Source organism: Schistocerca cancellata, chromosome 5 (assembly GCF_023864275.1).
Source record: "Schistocerca cancellata isolate TAMUIC-IGC-003103 chromosome 5, iqSchCanc2.1, whole genome shotgun sequence".
Lineage (NCBI taxonomy): Eukaryota > Metazoa > Arthropoda > Insecta > Orthoptera > Acrididae > Schistocerca > Schistocerca cancellata.
The window spans coordinates 125,817,855-125,836,470 of NC_064630.1; the positions used below are offsets into that span (position 1 = coordinate 125,817,855).

Below are 18,616 nucleotides of genomic sequence, written 5' to 3' on the forward strand. Positions count from 1 at the left end.
CTGTTAGTTACGTAAGCCCATCCACCATGGCAAGGTCATATCACATCGGATGCGAAAAATTGATTTTTAATCATCCTGAGGCCAAAACCACATAAAAAGCACCAATCACAGAGGTTTTTAATGGTCCTGAGGCTGAAAACCACGTAAAAAGCATCAATCACAGATTTTTAATTGTCCTGAGGCCAAAAAACACATAAAAAGTATCAATCACATTGGTTTTCAACTGTCTTGAGGCCAAAAACTGCATATAGAGGATCAACCAAAATCAAATTGGATTATTAATTTCTGTGTGACTGGCACAAAACATGTTCAATATGCTTTCCACCATTTTGTGGAACAACTGAAATCAAGAAACAGCATGTTCCACAACCGATAGAAGTATTTCCGGGGTCACATTCAGAACATGTTGCGCAATGCATGCCTTCAATGCAGCTAAGTCTGCAATTGGAACACTGAACACATGTTTCAGATAGACCCACAACCAGAAGACACATGGATTAAGATCAGGTGATTGGGACAGCCAGCCTGTAGGGAAATGGTGGCTGATAATTCTAGCATTTCTGAAATAGTGCTTCAGCAGCTGCTTAACTATATTTGCAATGTGTGGAGGTGCGCCATCTTGCATAAAAATGATCCCATCCACACATCCATGTTGTTGGAGAACTGGAATGACATGGTTGCACAAAAGACACTCATAGTGCTTACCAGTGATGGTACAGGTAATAGGACCAGAAGCACCAGTCTCTTCAAAAAAATATGGCCCTATGATAAATGATGCCCTAAACCCACACCACACAGTGACCTTATCAGGATGAAGGGGTACTGGTTGATTTGCATGTGGATTTTCTGTTGCCCAAATTTGACAATTCTGTGTACTGACATATCCTGTCAGATGGAAGTGGGCTTCATCTGTCCACAAAATCTTCCACAGCCAATCATTGTCCACTTCCATGCGAGCAAGAAATTCTAAAGTAAATGTCTCTCTTGGTGGCAGGTCAACAGGTAGAACTCGTGCACATGGATAATTTTGAATGGATACAAAGAAGGATGTTTCAGATGATTTTATGCACTGTGCTCACGGGTATGCCCAATGTTTGGGCAATTCTCCGTGCACTACACATTTGCACACCACCAATCGTCTCCTCCTGCACTGCTGTGGCCACTGCTTCCTCTGATGTTGAATTAATTTGTTTCCTCCCTCTACCAGGTTGCACACCAAAAGGAACCCATCTTTTTGAATTTCTGAATTATTTTCTCCACACCCACGGCAGGCATTGGACCAATGCCTTTTTTCATACCCTGCAGTGTCTGGAACTTCTGGAGAGTGATGTGTGCCCAGTCATCATTCTTGTAATACAGCTTTACAAGCAGAGCGCGATCCTGCATTGAGACAGTCATGGTGAACATCGCAGATGCAAAAGGAGGAAAAGCCGTGTACCCGACATGTTTATACCAACTTCAGTGGGTCATGCGCATGACAGGTGTTTTCATTTATGTATTCTGACACATACAGTGCCATCTATTGATCAATTTTCACACATTTTTTTTTCTTCTGCCATACATTTTTCCCCTTCTCCGATAATATTCCATTGCAATTTGACGTCATCCTGACCAGTTACCATTTTTCACCAAAATATTCTGGGATTGAAGAATAAAGTAAATGAGCTCCTGGTTTGTTTAGATGACACTGAATCTGATAATGTAATAGATATACTATGCCTGTCTGATCATCACATTGTGTCTGATATGGAAAAGGTAAATATCAGTGGTTATAAACTAACTGCACATATGAGTAGAGAGAATAAGGTGAGAGGAGGAGTTGCCATATATGTCAGAAGTTATCACTGTGTAAAAAGCTTAGATACAAAAAAGTTTTGTCTAGAGCAACATATAGAAGCATGTGCCTGTCAACTTAAACTGAAGGAGGGCTCTTTTAGAATTTTAACAGTATATAGGTCCCTTTCAGGAAACTTTCATTTATTCCTGGAAAACTTGGATGCCTTGTTGTGGTGGTGGTGGTGGTTAGTGTTTTACGTCCCGTCGACAACGAGGTCATTAGAGACGGAGCGCAAGCTCGGGTTAGGGAAGGATTGGGAAGGAAATCGGCCGTGCCCTTTCAAAGGAACCATCCCGGCATTTGCCTGAAACGATTTAGGGAAATCACGGAAAACCTAAATCAGGATGGCCGGAGACGGGATTGAACCGTCGTCCTCCCGAATGCGAGTCCAGTGTGCCTTGTTGTGCTATCTGTCAGATACGGGAAAGAAAATTATTATTTGTGGGGACTTCAATGTTGATTCACTGAAAGAGGGTAATAAGAAGAATGGCCTGGAAGTCTTGCGCGGTTCTTTCAATTTGACATCTGTCATTAATTTTCCTCCTTGGGTAGTAAAGGACAGTAGCACATTGATAGATAACACTTTTATAGACCAAATTAAGTTTAAAGACATAAATTCTTGTCCTGTTGAGAATGGCATTTCTGATCATGGTGCTCAGCTAGTTACAGTATATGACATAGCTCCATTCAGTAATTCAAAACTACCCTCCAAAGTTGTGCATTCAATTAATGACTCAACAATTAGAAATTTCAGAGAAAATCTTCAGCAGTTAGAATGGGATGAGGTGTACAAGGAACTTGATACCATGCTAATTTAAAATATAACTTATTTCATGATACACTTGTAAGAGAATTTGAAAACTGTTTCCCCAAGAAAGTAGTTAACTCTAATTATAAGAAACCACGCAAAAAACCTTGGCTTACTAAAGGAATAAAAATATCTTGAACCACGAAAGGGAACTGTATCTAACAACAAGAAAGAGGAATGACCCAGAAACAGCCAAATATTATAAAAAATACTGTGCTTCATTAAGAAAGGTTATTAAAAAGTCCAGAAGCATGTGCATCATGTCCGAGATTAATACCTCTGATAACAAAATCAAACCAATTTGGAATATTATTACAAGGGAGGCAGGGCAACCAAGAGTACAGGATGACGGCATTACCATCAAAGTGAATGGAAACTTGACAAACAACAAGCCGGAAGTCGGAAACATTTTGAATAATCATTTTTTAAATGTTGTTGAGAAAATAGGAACTAAATGTTCATTAGAAGAAGCAAGGCAGTTAATGGAAGAGGCCTTACCCATACCATTTGATTCAACTGAAATTCCACCCACCTCTCCTTCTGAAATTAGGAAGATAATAAACTCTCTCAAGAATAAAAGCTTACATGGAATTAATGGCATTTCTAGCAGGATAATAAAAGCTTGTTCCCAAGAAATAAGTGGGATTCTTAGCCACATATGTAATAGTTCTCTGAAGCAGGGTATTTTCCCAGATAGACTGAAGTATGCCATTGTTAAACCACTGCATAAAAAAGGGGATATGTTTGATGTCAACAACTACCGCCCAATCTCTCTTCTGACTGCCTTATCCAAAATTCTTCAAAAATTAATGTATTGTAGAGTAGCTTCACACCTTTGTAAAAATTAAGTTTTAACAAAATGTCAGTTTGGTTTCCAGAAAGGTTTTTTAATGTAAAATGCTATATATACTTTCACTAATGAAATATTAAATGCTCTGAGTAACCGGAAGTCACCCATTGGGATTTTTTGTGACCTCTCAAAGGCTTTTGAGTGTGTAAATCATGGAATACTTCTAGATAAGCTCAATACTTCTAGATAAGCTCAAGTACTGTGGTATTAATGGGACAGTGTTCAAATGTTTTAAATCATACCTAACTGGAAGAGTGCAGAAAGTTGAAATAAGCAGTTCGCATAAAATTGGCGATTTCTCAAACTGAGGAACGATCGAGAATGAGGTGCCACAAGGTTCGGTCTTGGGTCCTCTGCTGTTCTTAATATATACTAATGAATTGCCATTCTATATTCACGAAGATGCAAAGCTGGTACTTTTTGCCAATGATACAAGTATGGCTATCACACCCAACAGACAAGAATTAAGTGGTGAAATTGTAAATGATATTTTTCAGAAAATCATTAAGTGGTTCTCTGCAAATGGGCTCTCATTAAACTTTGACAAAACACAGTACATACAGTTCCACACAGTAAATGGAATGACACCATTAATAAATATAGACTTCGATCAGAAATTGGTAGCTAAGGTAGAATATTAAAAATTTCTAGGTGTATTCATTGATGAGGGGTTGAACTGGAAAAAACACACTGAAGATCTGAAACGTTTGAGTTCAGGTACTTATGCTATTAGGGTCATTGCAAATTTTGGCGATATACATCTCAGTAAATTAGCTTACCATGCCTATTTTCACTCTCTGCTTTTGTATGGCATCATATTCTGGGGTAACTCATCATTGAGTAAAAGAGTGTTCATTGCAGGAAAGTGTGTAATCAGAATAATTGCTGGAGCTCATCCAAGATCATCCTGCAGACACTTATTTAAAGACGTAGAGATCTTCACTGTAGCCTCACAATATATATATTCACTTATGAAATTTGTTATTAACAATCTGAACGAATTCAAAAGTAATAGCAGTGTACATGGCTACAACACTAGGAGAAAGGATGCTCTTCACTACTCAAGGTTAAATCTAACTTTGGCTCAGAAGGGGGTAAATTATGCTGCCACAAAAGTCTTTGGTCACTTACCCAATAGCATCAAAAGTCTGATAGATAGCCATACAGCTTTTAAAAGGAAATTAAAAGAATTTCTTAATGGCAACTCCTTCTAAGCATTAGATGAATTTTTGATATAGTAAGTGGGGGACACTGAATAGTGCACGGTACATCCAAACCGTCATCGAACCCATCGTTCTACCATTCCTAGACCGGCAAGGGAACTTGCTGTTCCAACAGGACAATGCACGTCCGCTTGTATCCCGTTCCACCCAACGTGCTCTAGAAGGTGTAAGTCAACTACCCTGGCCAGCAAGATCTCCGGATCTGTCCCCCATTGAGCATGTTTGGGACTGGAAGAAGCGTCGTCTCACGCGGTCTGCACGTCCAGCACGAACGCTGGTCCAACTGAGGCGCCAGGTGGAAATGGCATGGCAAGCCGTTCCACAGGACTACATCCAGCATCTCTACAATCGTCTCCATGGGAGAATAGCAGCCTGCATTGCTGCGAAAGGTGGATATACACTGTACTAGTGCCGACATTGTGCATGCTCTGTTGCCTGTGTCTATGTGCCTGTGGTTCTGTCAGTGTGATCATGTGATGTATCTGACCCCAGGAATGTGTCAATAAAGTTTCCCCTTCCTGGGACAATGAATTCACGGTGTTCTTATTTCAATTTCCAGGAGTGTATTTTGTCGTCTTTAATATTATTGGGTAAAGTACAATTCAACTGAAACAGATTTTTACTATCATGAAAATAGATCAAATATAAACAAGCATTTTGTTATTTTTTTTTATTAAGCAAAATTTATTCAAATTTAATTACCTGTAATTTTTCTACCGACCCATCCAACTTATTAACACAGTTTTTCCATTGGTTACAAAAATTTTAATGCTATTTTCAAAACAATTATGAGGATGTGACTGAAACCAGTAGTGAAGTAACTGTTGCACCTTTGTGTTGGCCATGAAGCACACTCTACCAGGAACTTACTTGAGTGACCTAAACATATGGAAGTCACATGGTGACAAATCAGTGGCTGCAGTCTAGATGTTCAAGGGCGGTACAATTGGATATTGGTCAAAAATTATTGAGATTGTCATGGTGTGAGTTGTAGCATTGCATTGAAGCACCAACACATCTGAATCAGATGCTGTGGCTTTTCCAGTGGTATGCAGCTCAAACTTGGCAAAGAAAACTGCATCAGGGGGCAGAATAAATGAGCCAGCATTCTTGCAGGAAAGTTATGAACAGAACAATTTTGCCTGTAGACAACTAAACTACCATCAATGTCCTATCACTGTTCTGCTCCCACACCATCCCATACTGGCCTTCTTCAATTCGGTGGTACAATAATAGACCAAGTCTCTTGATATGTGACAGTTTTTATCAAAAAAGCATCACCTTCTTCCTCATACATTGTGAAAAATGTGCAAGAAATAGTAACATGTGCAGCTCAAAATTCAGTAAATTAATGATTATGCAATCATTCTGAATGATAAAGACTGGATACTTCCATAACTGATTTCCATATCTGAGATATTTCAGGTTCAGATAAACGTCACTTTTTACAAGTTCACAAATAACCTTGATGTTTTACAGTGGGATGCTGGGACAGTGATGGTACAAGTGATCCATATTTTCAACACTGTCTCATTTTTTCCCAAACTTCTTATGTGCTTCATATGTGGCCATGAAAACATTCTTCCCCCAAACTGTGAGTGTAAATGGTGACAAAATACATCACTTTTAATGTTCTTGTTTGTGAGAAAATGTATTAGGCCATGTTGCACAGTGTACAACTTTCTCTTGTTTGCTGGTGCACCTGCAGGCAGAGCAAAGTGTAACAGGATCAATGATCCCCTCCAGACAACCCTTCGGACATAACTATAGATGCTACAGGTCACACACCCAGTAGGTACATAATTTAAATATGATCATTTACATGTGATTTCTCTCCTAGCAATCAATATCCAAAGTTTAATACATGCACAAAGTACTGAATAAAGCAAAAATTGTAGGGGAAGACCAAGATTAGACATACGCAACAAATAACTGAGTAAAGTATTCAAGTAAAGTACATAACCAGTTTTAATCAACTATTATTTCTAGGCCCCTCAGTTCTTTTCTACAGGTACAGACTTCACATTGTAACAGTTCCAAGAAGAACGAATGAATTAGTTGCTCTCTTATTTTAAAAATGCTAAATCTCTAAGATTCCGTATCTTCCTCAATAAGTCTGGCTGTACAATATGCATGTTCTTGTTTTCATTACTGCCAGCCTTTGTGATCCAGTAGGGAGAGTTAAGAAGAAATACACTTTCATTTCTGATTATGAGAATAAAATCTGAAGATACATCAGAACTAATAATACTGTAGTTGTCTTTGCTCATTTAGCTGGGAAGTAATCTAACTCAATTGATATTTTACTAATATGCTTATATAGATTATTTGAGCTTTTATTGCTCTACAAGAAGATGCAAATGACAGGGGATTTTATTTCATACTTTCTTTATTTTTCTGGTATATTTCTCCTGAGTTATAAAGTAGAGTCATTCTATGATGTAACTCTGATTGTTCTGTAATTGGTTTGATAATATTGATTTTTCTTGCATTAACAGTTAAGCATTTCAATAATATGAGAGTCCCACATTAGGAATGTTGGGGGAAAGATACAGCTTCATCAGTCACCTGAAGTATCTAAGAAAACCATATTAAACCCAAGTCTGGATAGCAGCTGTGGGAAGACTAAAACCAATTTGACTCTTTTAAGAATCGAGTGATTCATCTTGTGCAATCTTAAAGCAGTGTCCTGCCGATTCAACTAGACTTTACTCTGATGGAAGGGGAGTAGTTCATACAACTTTAATTAGGCACAGCACAGTGAGTGAATTATTTGTCTGATGACAGGTTTGACATGGCCCGACACAATTTTCTCCCTTCTGTTAATCTCTTCATCTTAGAGTAGCACATACAACAAATGTCCTAAATTATTTGTTGCCTATGTTCTAACCTCTGTCTTCCCCTACAATTTTTTCTTTCCAAAGCTCCCTCTAGCTTCATAGACATTAATACCTGAAGTCTTTACACATGTCCTGCAACCTATCTCTTCTCTTAGTTGGTGTTTACCATATATAATAGGCGAGGGCAAGATGGCAGCCAAGTGATAAACATGATTATAGTGCTTGTCAAAACATAAGTTTTGATCATATTTTCTGATTGTATTTTTGTTCTTTTCTGTCTGTTTTACTTTCTAAATACCTTCTGCAGTATATTTAGTGGGTATTATATTGAAGGTTTTCTCTTATATTGAAGTTCCGATAGTTGTTTTCTGTGTCTACTTTGGTTTACATACTAAACTCAATGCTTGTAATGAACTCTGTACAGTCACATGTATTGCACATATTTTTATAAAAAAAATCTTTGCTGTGAATAGCTGCACTAGTGTCTTTTTTTTCTTGTCACACAATGGGAGATTTGGCATCTCTGTGTTAGACTTATGAAACATCTCAAGTTGTTTTAAATTTCTATTAGAATCTACTTCTGTCAAATGTTTGTGTATGTACGTTTAACCTTATAGAACAACCTTGCGTCTGAATTACTGAACTTGCACTAGGTTACATTCTCTTCATTGTGAAATAAATGCAATAGATGTCACAATATTGCTTTAATATTTCAAATTTAAATTTCTTTTTCTTCACTATAGATATTATTTGACCATAAATGGAGACTGTGGGAGCTATAGTAATGGTTTCACTGGAGGGCAGCGGAATGTAGTGGAGAGGACTGTGGGAAGGTCGCAGAGGCCCTCTTCTGAAATTGTAAAATATGTAGCAGGAATTGGTTAATAGAGGAGCAAGAAGGGAAGATCTGTGCTTTTCATGCACAGTTGGATTGAGCTAGGATAGAACTAGGGAAGATCAGGAAAGATAGAAGTGAAGGGTATGGTTTGGAACTGGCAGTTTGTAGGAGGAGTAAACAGTCATACAGTTTTGTTCTGATGACCAGCAACAGGTTCCAGCTGCCTGAGCTGAGTGGAGAAAACCTTTGAGATGGTGATGGAGTGGGATATGTGCAGTAGACTCTGCCCATTAGTAGTAAGGATAGGAAAGGCACAAATATTAAAAAAAAACAAGACTACTACTGCTAGGCAGCAGTCATGGCAGAGATGTAGGCCGTCCATCACAGGAGAAATTAGGGGAGTAGTATCAGGTCACCAGCATTTTCAAGCCGAGTGCTAGGCTGGATCATGTAATAGAGGGTAGGCAGCCTTTGTGTAATGATTTTACAAAAGATGACCAGGTAGCGATAGTGGGTGGGGCAGGGACCAGATTGGACAGATGTAAGGTGTACAACGTAGATGGTGACCTGCATAAGATTGCTTACTTAAATGAAGGCACCGAGCTGTGGATAGGCAATGGGCAATGCAAAGCAGTTCAAGAGATCAGAAGCCTTGAAGCGGACTAGAAGGAAACAGCTTATCTCAAATCTCCAGAGTCTGATGAGAAGCTATGGAGAGAGCACATGACTGATTGATTGAAAGTGATCAGGAGGTGAGGAATATGTGGATTATGCAAAAGAAGAAGAAAAAGGAAAGACAAGCTGCAGAGACGAGGAGGAAGGATAAGCTGAAAGAGAGAGGAGTGGGCTTGTAAGTAGTTCATTTGTTCCTGCAGGATGGCAGACTACCATTAACATAGTCAAACTGGCCAGTCCTGGGAAGAGTCGGGAAGAATGTCACAGAGGAGAGGATGACCTTTTGAGTGGGGAGACTGAATTACTTGTAGATGATATCATAGTATAAGTTCCTGAGAATTTAAACTAGGCACAGAGTAATGACATTGTTGAAGTTAAGGTGAAAACTGTAGAAGTACCAGCTGTGATATCAAGTGAACTCATGGAGTTTGAAGCAGCCAGAACTAGTGTGGGCTGTAGCAAAGTGATTAAATGTGGGGATTGCAACATGAGTGATTTAAGTGCAGCAGTATGAGCCCCAGTGGGATTTAACAGATGCTGTGTTGAAGCCGGAGAGCTTGGGCCAGATGCACAAGAGAGTGCATTGTCAGTGATTTTTGCATCTTGCAGGGTGTTGTTTTAGATACTAAAGGGAATGTACAAGAAGTTGTTGATAGTTGGGAAGATGTGTCAGAAATGGTACAAGCCCACGTATTTCCTCAGAAGCAATTTGAATGGAGGTAAAAGAAGAGGTGATGAGTTAGTAGAGTGGACAATCTATTTGACAGGGCTGAATCTGTTAAAGAGTGTCAGCCAGAGATTCAGAAGATAGCATGAGTGCAAGTACTGGGTCACAGCCATTCAGGGCAAGCAGATGATGTGGACAGCAAGCTGTTTACAGCACAGTCACTGTCTGATACATGCAAGGAGTATGCAGTGGGTGAATGGTAAAATGCAAGTCTGAAAATAAACATTCTGACTGAATATCATGCCAGATTTAGCATTTGATGACAGAAAGCTGTTGCCAGTGAAGAGCTGTCACAAGGAGCGTCTGTTGTACAAGACAAACCAGTTATACCATGTACAAATGAAGTAAGGCACAATTGGTGTGGCATAGTGCCACCAGCCACCAGGAAGTTATTTTGGGTGAGCAGGAATACCAGAAAACCAATTCACTTTGTGATGAGCACTACAGTGGGAGAGATAAGTAGAACTACCTGTCAATGTGTTGTGAATGGTAGCTGTGTATGTGATTCTCTTGTGAGAATAGTTTTGGGAATATGGTTCCTTGGGAGGTATAGGGGAAAACTGTTCCCATAAGGGAAACGTTCCAAAGGTTACTAAAAAAGGGTTAAAAATTACAGTTAAAAAACTAAAGGATAAACAGACAAGATGCCAAGTGTAAGAGTTTAATCAAGCCAGTCCATGTTTTATTGAGGTGAAACATTAAGGTAATTTGTTAAGAAAGAAAGAATGTCATTTTTGCTTTGTAAGTGTGGAAGGGACAGTTAAAGGCTGGTTGTGCATAAGCACGGCAAGAGGTCTAGCAATGAAATATCCCTTGCAGTATCTGAGTTAATGAGCAGGGCAAAAGACCCTTGAGTGATGTGAGATTTAGCAATACAAGGAAAGATTCCAAAGTGATGATAGTCAAAGTAAATGTGTGAGAATTGTAATAGCACAAATACATAAAAAGAAGAATTTCAAGTGCTTGAGGAAGATGGAGTGCAGCCATAAAGGTCAATGCATTAAGTTTACAGCATTTAAGAATAACCAGTCTAGTAGCATGTGCTGATTTTATAGGTCAAGGGTGGACATAGTTATGAAATAGAACCAGTCCTGATTAAGTCCCAGACAGCTGGGTCTTCCCCATGGAGGAGGGCAGTGTAGTATCACTACCCACTTTTTGAAATTAGTAATACAGATAGGAAAGTCACCACAAAGTATTGTGGTACCAACCACAGGCCAGGAAGTGCAGTGTGGTGACATGTGGGTCAGAATAACCTGTGTGCAAAAGGATCCTGTATCAGGCTAGCCATACTCAGTGGAAACTTGCACTACGCAACAGTAATAGCCAAAGGAGGGACAGCGATGTCACCACACCAGAACAAGACCCTTGTTGTGAGTTATGTGACCAGGTGCCAGATCATAATGCAATGAAGGCACTTCATAGCCATTTAAATAGGTTCAAGTTTTGAGGCAGATTGATTCAGGGTACAGCAGCACCACCATGAGTCCAGGACCACTTCAGACGGCAAGAAGACTGGGCACTGCCAGCTGCCACCATTGATTCAATGACAGGATGGGCCAGCCATCACCAGCACAAGGTATCTTTGTAGGAGTTGATGCCACAGCACCACTGAACTGCTGTCCATGCATGTCATTGCCAGACTACCGCCAGAGGGCAGAGGTTGTGCCCTGTCCATAGCAGCCTCCACCATCCTCTGCAGTGGGCACGTGTGCGGGGCCTGAGTCAGTGAAAGCAGCAAAAGCAGAGGGAGGCTGCTGTTGTCAACTTCATGGCCTATTGCCAGGCCACCAGTCATCACTTGGTCTGATATCACCATAGCAAGGTGCCTCAGCTGGGCGGAAGCAACTGTCCATGACCCAGTGCTGGATGGGGTCGCTGGAGTGACATGTGTTTTCTTACTAATGATGTAATGTGTATTCAAAATTAATAAAACATTTCTCTTGGTCAGCAGTGTGTCTTTAGGGCCATTGGGCAATCACCACCACCAATAACTCCGCCAAGTGCCATGTGCACTCTAGACCATTTTCAAACTGTGTCATGTGCTGGTAATACTGTCTTACACAACTATGTGGCATCTCCCCATCCTTTACAGTGATCACTCAACATCTGATGCCATTCACAGTCCTCATATCTGCTTACAGGCTTGATACCATCACTAAACACAAACAATACTACTGCACTCTATTGGTCATTTTGTTTGTCACAGAGAATTGCAACTGTAATCATTTACATACCTGCCAATGGTGTGTCCATGTACCTGCTCATAATTTTCTCATTTATGAATTTACACTGACATCTGACCATGTCCTCTGTATGCTTCACTTTTTTGTTAGGCAGCAAATATAACACACTATCATCTGCAGCAACCAACTGATGTCCACTGCTGTATAAAAGCCTCCTCCAGACATTTTCATGCATTACAGTGTTCAGGACATGAATCAATGTTACTTTTGCCTGTCTTCTAATGTCATCTACCTACTGTCCGAAAGTTTGTACTCTAGGTATTTTCCCATTTCTTGGAACTCAGGAAAGATATTCCTTTGGCAACCTACTGTACAAGTTCCTGAGTACTGTCCAGCCAACTTCCACTTTTTTAATCATTATGATAGTTGTCTCTCATTCTAATCTGTTCCCTAATCCATTTATTTTCATTCCTGTCTCTCCTAATAATTTGCAACATGTTTTTTCCATAAGTCAAAGAGCCACCATCAAATTTTGGATAATCTTTGTTTTAAAAGATCATGTTTCACTGTTATGAGTCACAACAGTTAATATGAAGTTCTTGTTAAATGTTCAGTTTCATTACAATAAAAGCTTCATTTTGAATATTAATTTACCAACAGCACTCAGGGTCAGCTTTACTTTTTATTGTTTTTGTGTCCATCCAGTGATAGTAACCACTTGCCAGTATGAAATTCCAATAGTAACAGCCTGTCACCAACACATCTGTGGTGACAAGCAGTCCCTCTTGAAGTATACCAAGGGTCTCACTGAAGTTTTCACAGACCTTAATTACCCTCCCAACATAGTACAGAAACAGATCTCCTGTACCTTATATACTCTCACGTCAACCCCCACCTCCCAAAGTTCCACTGTCCAGCCAAAGAGGAGCATTGCTGTCATGACTCAGTACCACCCAGGACTGGAACAAATGAATCACATTCTCCACCAGAGTTTTGACTATCTCTTGCACAACCTGAAATGAGGAATGTCGTACCCACTATCCTTCCCACCTCTCGCACAGTACTATTCCACTGCCCACCAAACCTACACAATATCCTTGACCATCCCTACACAACCCTTGCTCCAAACCCCTTGCTTCATGGCTCATATCCCATAATACACCTGGATGCAAGACCTGTCCCATACATCCTCCCACCACCACCTACTCCAGTCTGGCCACAATCATCACTTATACCATCAGAGGCAGAGCTACCCATGAAACCAGTCATCTGATCTATAAGCTAAGCTACAACCACTGTGCTGAGTTCTACATGAGCATGACAACCAACAAGTTGTCTGTCAGCATGAATGGCCACTGACAAATTATGGTTAAGAAACAGCTGCACCACCCATCTACTGAGCCCACTGCCCAACACCTAACCCTCTTAGCCTCAACCTTTGTCAGACATTGTCCTACACCCACCTATCCCATTCCTTGTTCCCACTACATCCATACACATGCCTCTATTTCACCAAGGCACCCACAGTTTCTTTACTTCTCTCCTTTTCCCCTGCCCCCCCCCCCTTCCCCCTTGCCATCTGTCTAACCTCCCAACTGCACCTAGTTGCCCTACCCTCTCTCCACCTCACCCCTGTAGGCTCCCACAGGCAGCACTTTACCATACCCTGCTATCTATCCTCCTTGCCTCCACCACCCAGTTCCTTCTCCCATCATGTGCTGCTGCTTGCAATATGGCCTCCCAGAGACAGTGGTCATGTGTGTGTGTGTGTGTGTGTGTGTGTGTGTGTGTGTGTGTGAGAGAGAGAGAGAGAGAGAGAGAGAGAGAGAGAGAAAGAGAGAGAGAGAGAGAGACGTTTGCATGTCTGCATGTGTGAGACAGCATCTCCACTATATGGTGAGTAGCAACTATCTTTTTCATAATATTGACATTATTCCATCCTGGGTTTCTCATTGTCAGGTATAAAAGTTGATCATATAGAGCAAGTCCATTAAAATTGCTTGGAGGGGCACTGCATACTGCACCAGCAGACATCAGGTTTGCCACTTTAGCTGTTAGAGAGATCACAAAAACCATTGCTTTTGTGAAACATATGGCATAATTGCCAGTTCATAGAAAATTGTGACTAAAAAGATTATTTTTTTCTTTTATTATAACTAAGAACAATTACTGATTTTATTTTTACAATGACAGGTGTCATCTGTTTTATAAAGCTTCTGACGCAACACTGCTCTGCAGATGGCTGTAGAGCACATAAAAATCCAGTCATTACTAAAATAAACCTATGACTCTATCCAGATATAATACAAGAAGAAAAAATCATTAGCTCATTGAAGAGCAGTAGCTCTTCTGACTATGATGGTGTTTCAGCCAAAGCACTGAAATATTGTGCCAACTTTATAGTGTCCTACTTGAGTTACCTTTGTAGTCAGTTAATGTAAATTTCCTGGGGCCTGAAATATGTAGTGGTGAGACCTATTTATTAAAGTTGAGCTATGCAAGTAACCTATAATTATAGACCAACTTCAATCTTGCCATATTCTTATATTCCAAGACATTTAATTCCTAATGGTCTTTAAGTTAATAATTAATAAGAATGAAATTAAGAACAATTGTAAAATTCACAGCTACAAAGCTACAGGTATAAATGATTCCCATACAGACTTTGCAGCCCTGTGTAAGATTCAGAATGGAATATCATATTCTGGTGCAAAAGTCTTAAACAGAAATCAGGAAGGATATTTATGTTTCCAGGTATTCAAACATGATGTGTAATACTGTCCTTCTATGACTAAACCAAATATTTGAGTTTCCCTAAAATAGTTATATAAAAGTAATGTAGAAGGGTTATTTTCATAATTATCAATATGACTGAGTTGCCTGTAGTCACTGCTGATTGTTAGTATACTTTACACGTACAGGCTGCCAAGGCTGCTTCTGCCTGTTAATCTATAACTAGATATATTTCTCATCCTTTACAGGACATGATGAGAATGAACAAGTGTGAGTGTGAGTGTGTGTGTGTGTGTGTGTGTGTGTGTGTGTGTGTAAGAGAGAGAGAGAGAGAGAGAGAGAGAGAGACTAGTAAGTGATTAAACTTATTCTTATCCAACAATTCCAAATCAAGACCTTCTAGTGCATATCTTTAGTTTGAAAGAGTTTGTTGCATTTTTTGACAGTTCCTACACTACAATATTTATTTTTGTGAGGATGTTTACCTTAGTCCCAGTGTTATACAGAAGAAAACACCCAGTACCATAAGTGCATTTTGCTTGTCCTTCTTTTAGACACATCTGACCAAGCAATGCAGACTGTTGATCACCTAGACACTACAGAAAAATAGAAACCAATGGTTATAAAAAGGAATGTTCTGATCTTACCAAAATAATACCTTAGCTAAAATATAAAAGAAAAATAAATTACCATTTCTTGACTATTATAATTTAACATATGAAACATGCATGTAATATTAGCTACCCACTCCAGATATTGGTGTTCCTTTTAGTGGTCCATCAGATATGTGTCCATAAATTTCTGAAGAACTGTGTATTGCAGGTAAAAGGTTTATTGGTATGTTGAAAAATCTGAAATCAATTGAAACATTCTTAATTTCCAGTAATTAAATGTGTTTGTGTGTGTTTGAGGAGATTATTAAACCTAAACTGAAGAAATTAAGAGGGAACAAGTGTTAATGAAAAATATTTGAACCACCTTTCTTTAACACATGGCATTGTGCCATTAGCATCAGGTGCAGATAAAATTTAACACTTACTGGAAAAAATTACCAAAACAGTTTGAAGGTAGGCTTAAAAATCAATTTCAATATGACTAAAATACTGTATAATCAATATATGAAAAATATTAGTAGCACAAAAAAAGCAATCAATGACTTTTTGTATAAAACCAACTGAAGACAATATCTAAACGAACAGAAAAAAAATATGAGCAGAAGAGTATAAATAGTCTGCAGTGCAGTGGGTAAATCAAAAACCAGAAAGTGACGTTAAAATCAATTTGATTGACATACTACCAGATAGCGATACTGTTGGGAATGCAGGAGGATGGCGTAGGTTGTTTTTTATCAGAAAGATTCCCAACAATTAGTAGTAAAATGATATTTATTAAATGTAAAGAAATACTCAACTTAAATGATGCTGCTTCATGTGAAATGTCCAGAAATTGATGTTTGAAATTATTACAAGTTCTCTAAAATATTAAAGTCCTGTCACTGTGCCTCTGAGAGATGCCTATGTAGTTTGCATGGCTGGCCTATGATGCCTACAGAGCTTAAGTCTCAAAGACAGCGGACAAACAATGCAGCTTGTAGACTCAGTGGTAACTGGAGACTGTAAACAGCTTAGTGTACTATTTGCAGTAGCTCAGTGCTCCAGTATTTAAAACGGCATCAAGCAATCACTATCCACACACAAGATGGCCATTGGTTGGCAGCTGCTGCCCCTGGCGGACTTCGATACAGTTCGTACTGCCAACCCATGCAGCTGCCACGTTATGAGTGTTTCAAGTGCAGCTTATCGACTGTGGTGTGGTACTCTCTAAAGTCATGCGTACTGTCACCACAGATACCAAGATACATAGCCCTGATGATATTATGCAGAGCAGACACTTACTGATATGGAATTACACAGGCTGAGGCCACTACAAGGGAGTACAATGTGTACTCCCACTGACAAGCATAATGTAGAAAGGCAGCCAACTCCAACATTCCACACTTGGTTTATAGCGTCTTATGAAGCCAGTAATAACCTCCATTCAGTTTTCTATGATTATGATGCTGCTGTGTTCATAGCTGTGTTCTTGTTCGCAATTGGACTGTTAATGAGTGGACTATAATGACTGGGCTAATGATTCATTTAAGAGTGGTTTACAGGCTATGTATTTTTGCTTATTTGTGACACCCCTGTATGAAATAAATTTCATTTTATTCATAGTTTAACTAAACTCAGTGACCCAGTGATTAAAAATGATTAAAGCTGTATCATGATTAATGACTGTGTCCAGTGACATAATATAATGGAAAGCCAGTCAAAGACAATGTGTAGTTCAGTTAGAAATGGGGAGATGCATATTTGTCACTAATAGCAAATACAGGAAACAAGCAAATTGAACAGGGAGCAGACTAGAGTAACAGACATAATTCTTACTGTGACAAAAACAAAACTGATGTGGGAGGAACATGTAGCCAGGTGTTAATTCATTCATACATGCATCGTGCTCTGTAGGTCCCATTAAGATGCAGAACCTTAGAGGATGTAGAGTGAGTCAAGGTATATATTAAAACAAGTAAATCACAAAGGCTTAACCTATACACTCTGATAATTAGAAAAATCACTAAACTATACTGCTTAATAATATTCATGCTATGCCACTTCAATTTAAAAGAAAGCTGCTGTTGCCAGTTATATTAAATATCAGCTCAGTATCTTCCAAAGGTAGCTTAGCAGAAATAGTTATCTGTATCCATAAATACAGAAGTCTTTATACACTCCTGCTTGTAAACAGTGAAACACTCAGAAGCAGAGATATGCAACATGCCACAATAAGGAGATGTGCAGGACAGCAGAACCATAATAAGTGATTTAAATGGCAGAGAGATGGTGAGACATACATCCAACAGCATCCTCATTTATGTGACCAGACAGGGTCAGTTGGGGTAGAGCCACTGTACAAAGTGGAAACACGTAACCAAGTGCCAATATGCCTCACTGACATCACAGGGTGGAATAGAATGATTGGTATCCAGGAGGTGGGGCTGTCATTCCATGACGCTGCGGCTTGTACAGGGCATGCTGCTTCAGTAGTGAGGCTTGTGTGGAACCTGTGGAGTGAAGAAGGTTGTTCACAGTCCCAACAGGATACCGGATGACATAATGTGACAACAGCTTGAAATGACTGCCATCTTGTCCGCTTGGCTCTAATAGACAGAACAGCTCCAGCCAGAGTGCTGGCGCAATGTTGGAGCACTGCAACAGGTGTGAACATGTCTGGATTGATGGTTTGATGCCATCTTCTGCAGGCTGGACAGGTGGCACACTGGCCATTCAATTGACCAGAACCCACTAACGTCACAGACGGCAATGGGCATGTGAACACCTACACTGACATGCTGAGAGGAAAAATGTAGTGTTTTTGGATGAGTTGCACTTTAACTTGTCCTACAGTGATAGCCACATACGCGTTTTACACCACCGTGGTGAACACAATTGAGCAAACTATGTTGTTGAGCAGTATAGTGGACAAATGTCAAGTGTGATGGTTTGAGACACATTGCCTATAACGTGCAATCTCGCCTCCCACATCCAGGGGGTAATTTGAACAGCTACCATACATCAGGGAGGTTTTATAGCCCAAGGCACTGCACCTCCTGCAGGCCATTCCACATGCCACATTTCAGCAGAACACCACCTGGCTGCATGTAGCAAGGAGTGTGCAAACCCTGTTCATAGAATGACAGTATCACTGCTTCCCTGGCATGCCCATTCACTGACATGTCACTCAACAAACATGTGTAGGATATGGTCAGTCAGCAACTTGTTCATTCATGTCCTCCTGGAGCCACAGTTGATGCTTTGTGGATGCTTCCCCAGCAGCATATTCAGGTGCTCTTTGAGTCT

At 39.8% G+C, this 18,616-nt stretch overlaps 1 protein-coding gene across 7 annotated transcripts in view; it reads right to left on the bottom strand.

Annotated features, from left to right (window-relative positions):
• LOC126187795 (glycerol kinase) overlaps window positions 1-18,616 on the bottom strand; it is a 228,508-nt gene that overhangs the window by 53,328 nt on the left and 156,564 nt on the right. For all 7 annotated transcript variants that reach the window (XM_049929072.1, XM_049929073.1, XM_049929074.1 and 4 more), the window contains exons 6-7: window positions 15,466-15,568; window positions 15,203-15,313 (exon numbers count right to left, since the gene is read on the bottom strand). In XM_049929072.1, the coding sequence (XP_049785029.1) occupies window positions 15,203-15,313; window positions 15,466-15,568 (214 nt within the window). The remainder of the gene's footprint in view (window positions 1-15,202; window positions 15,314-15,465; window positions 15,569-18,616) is intronic.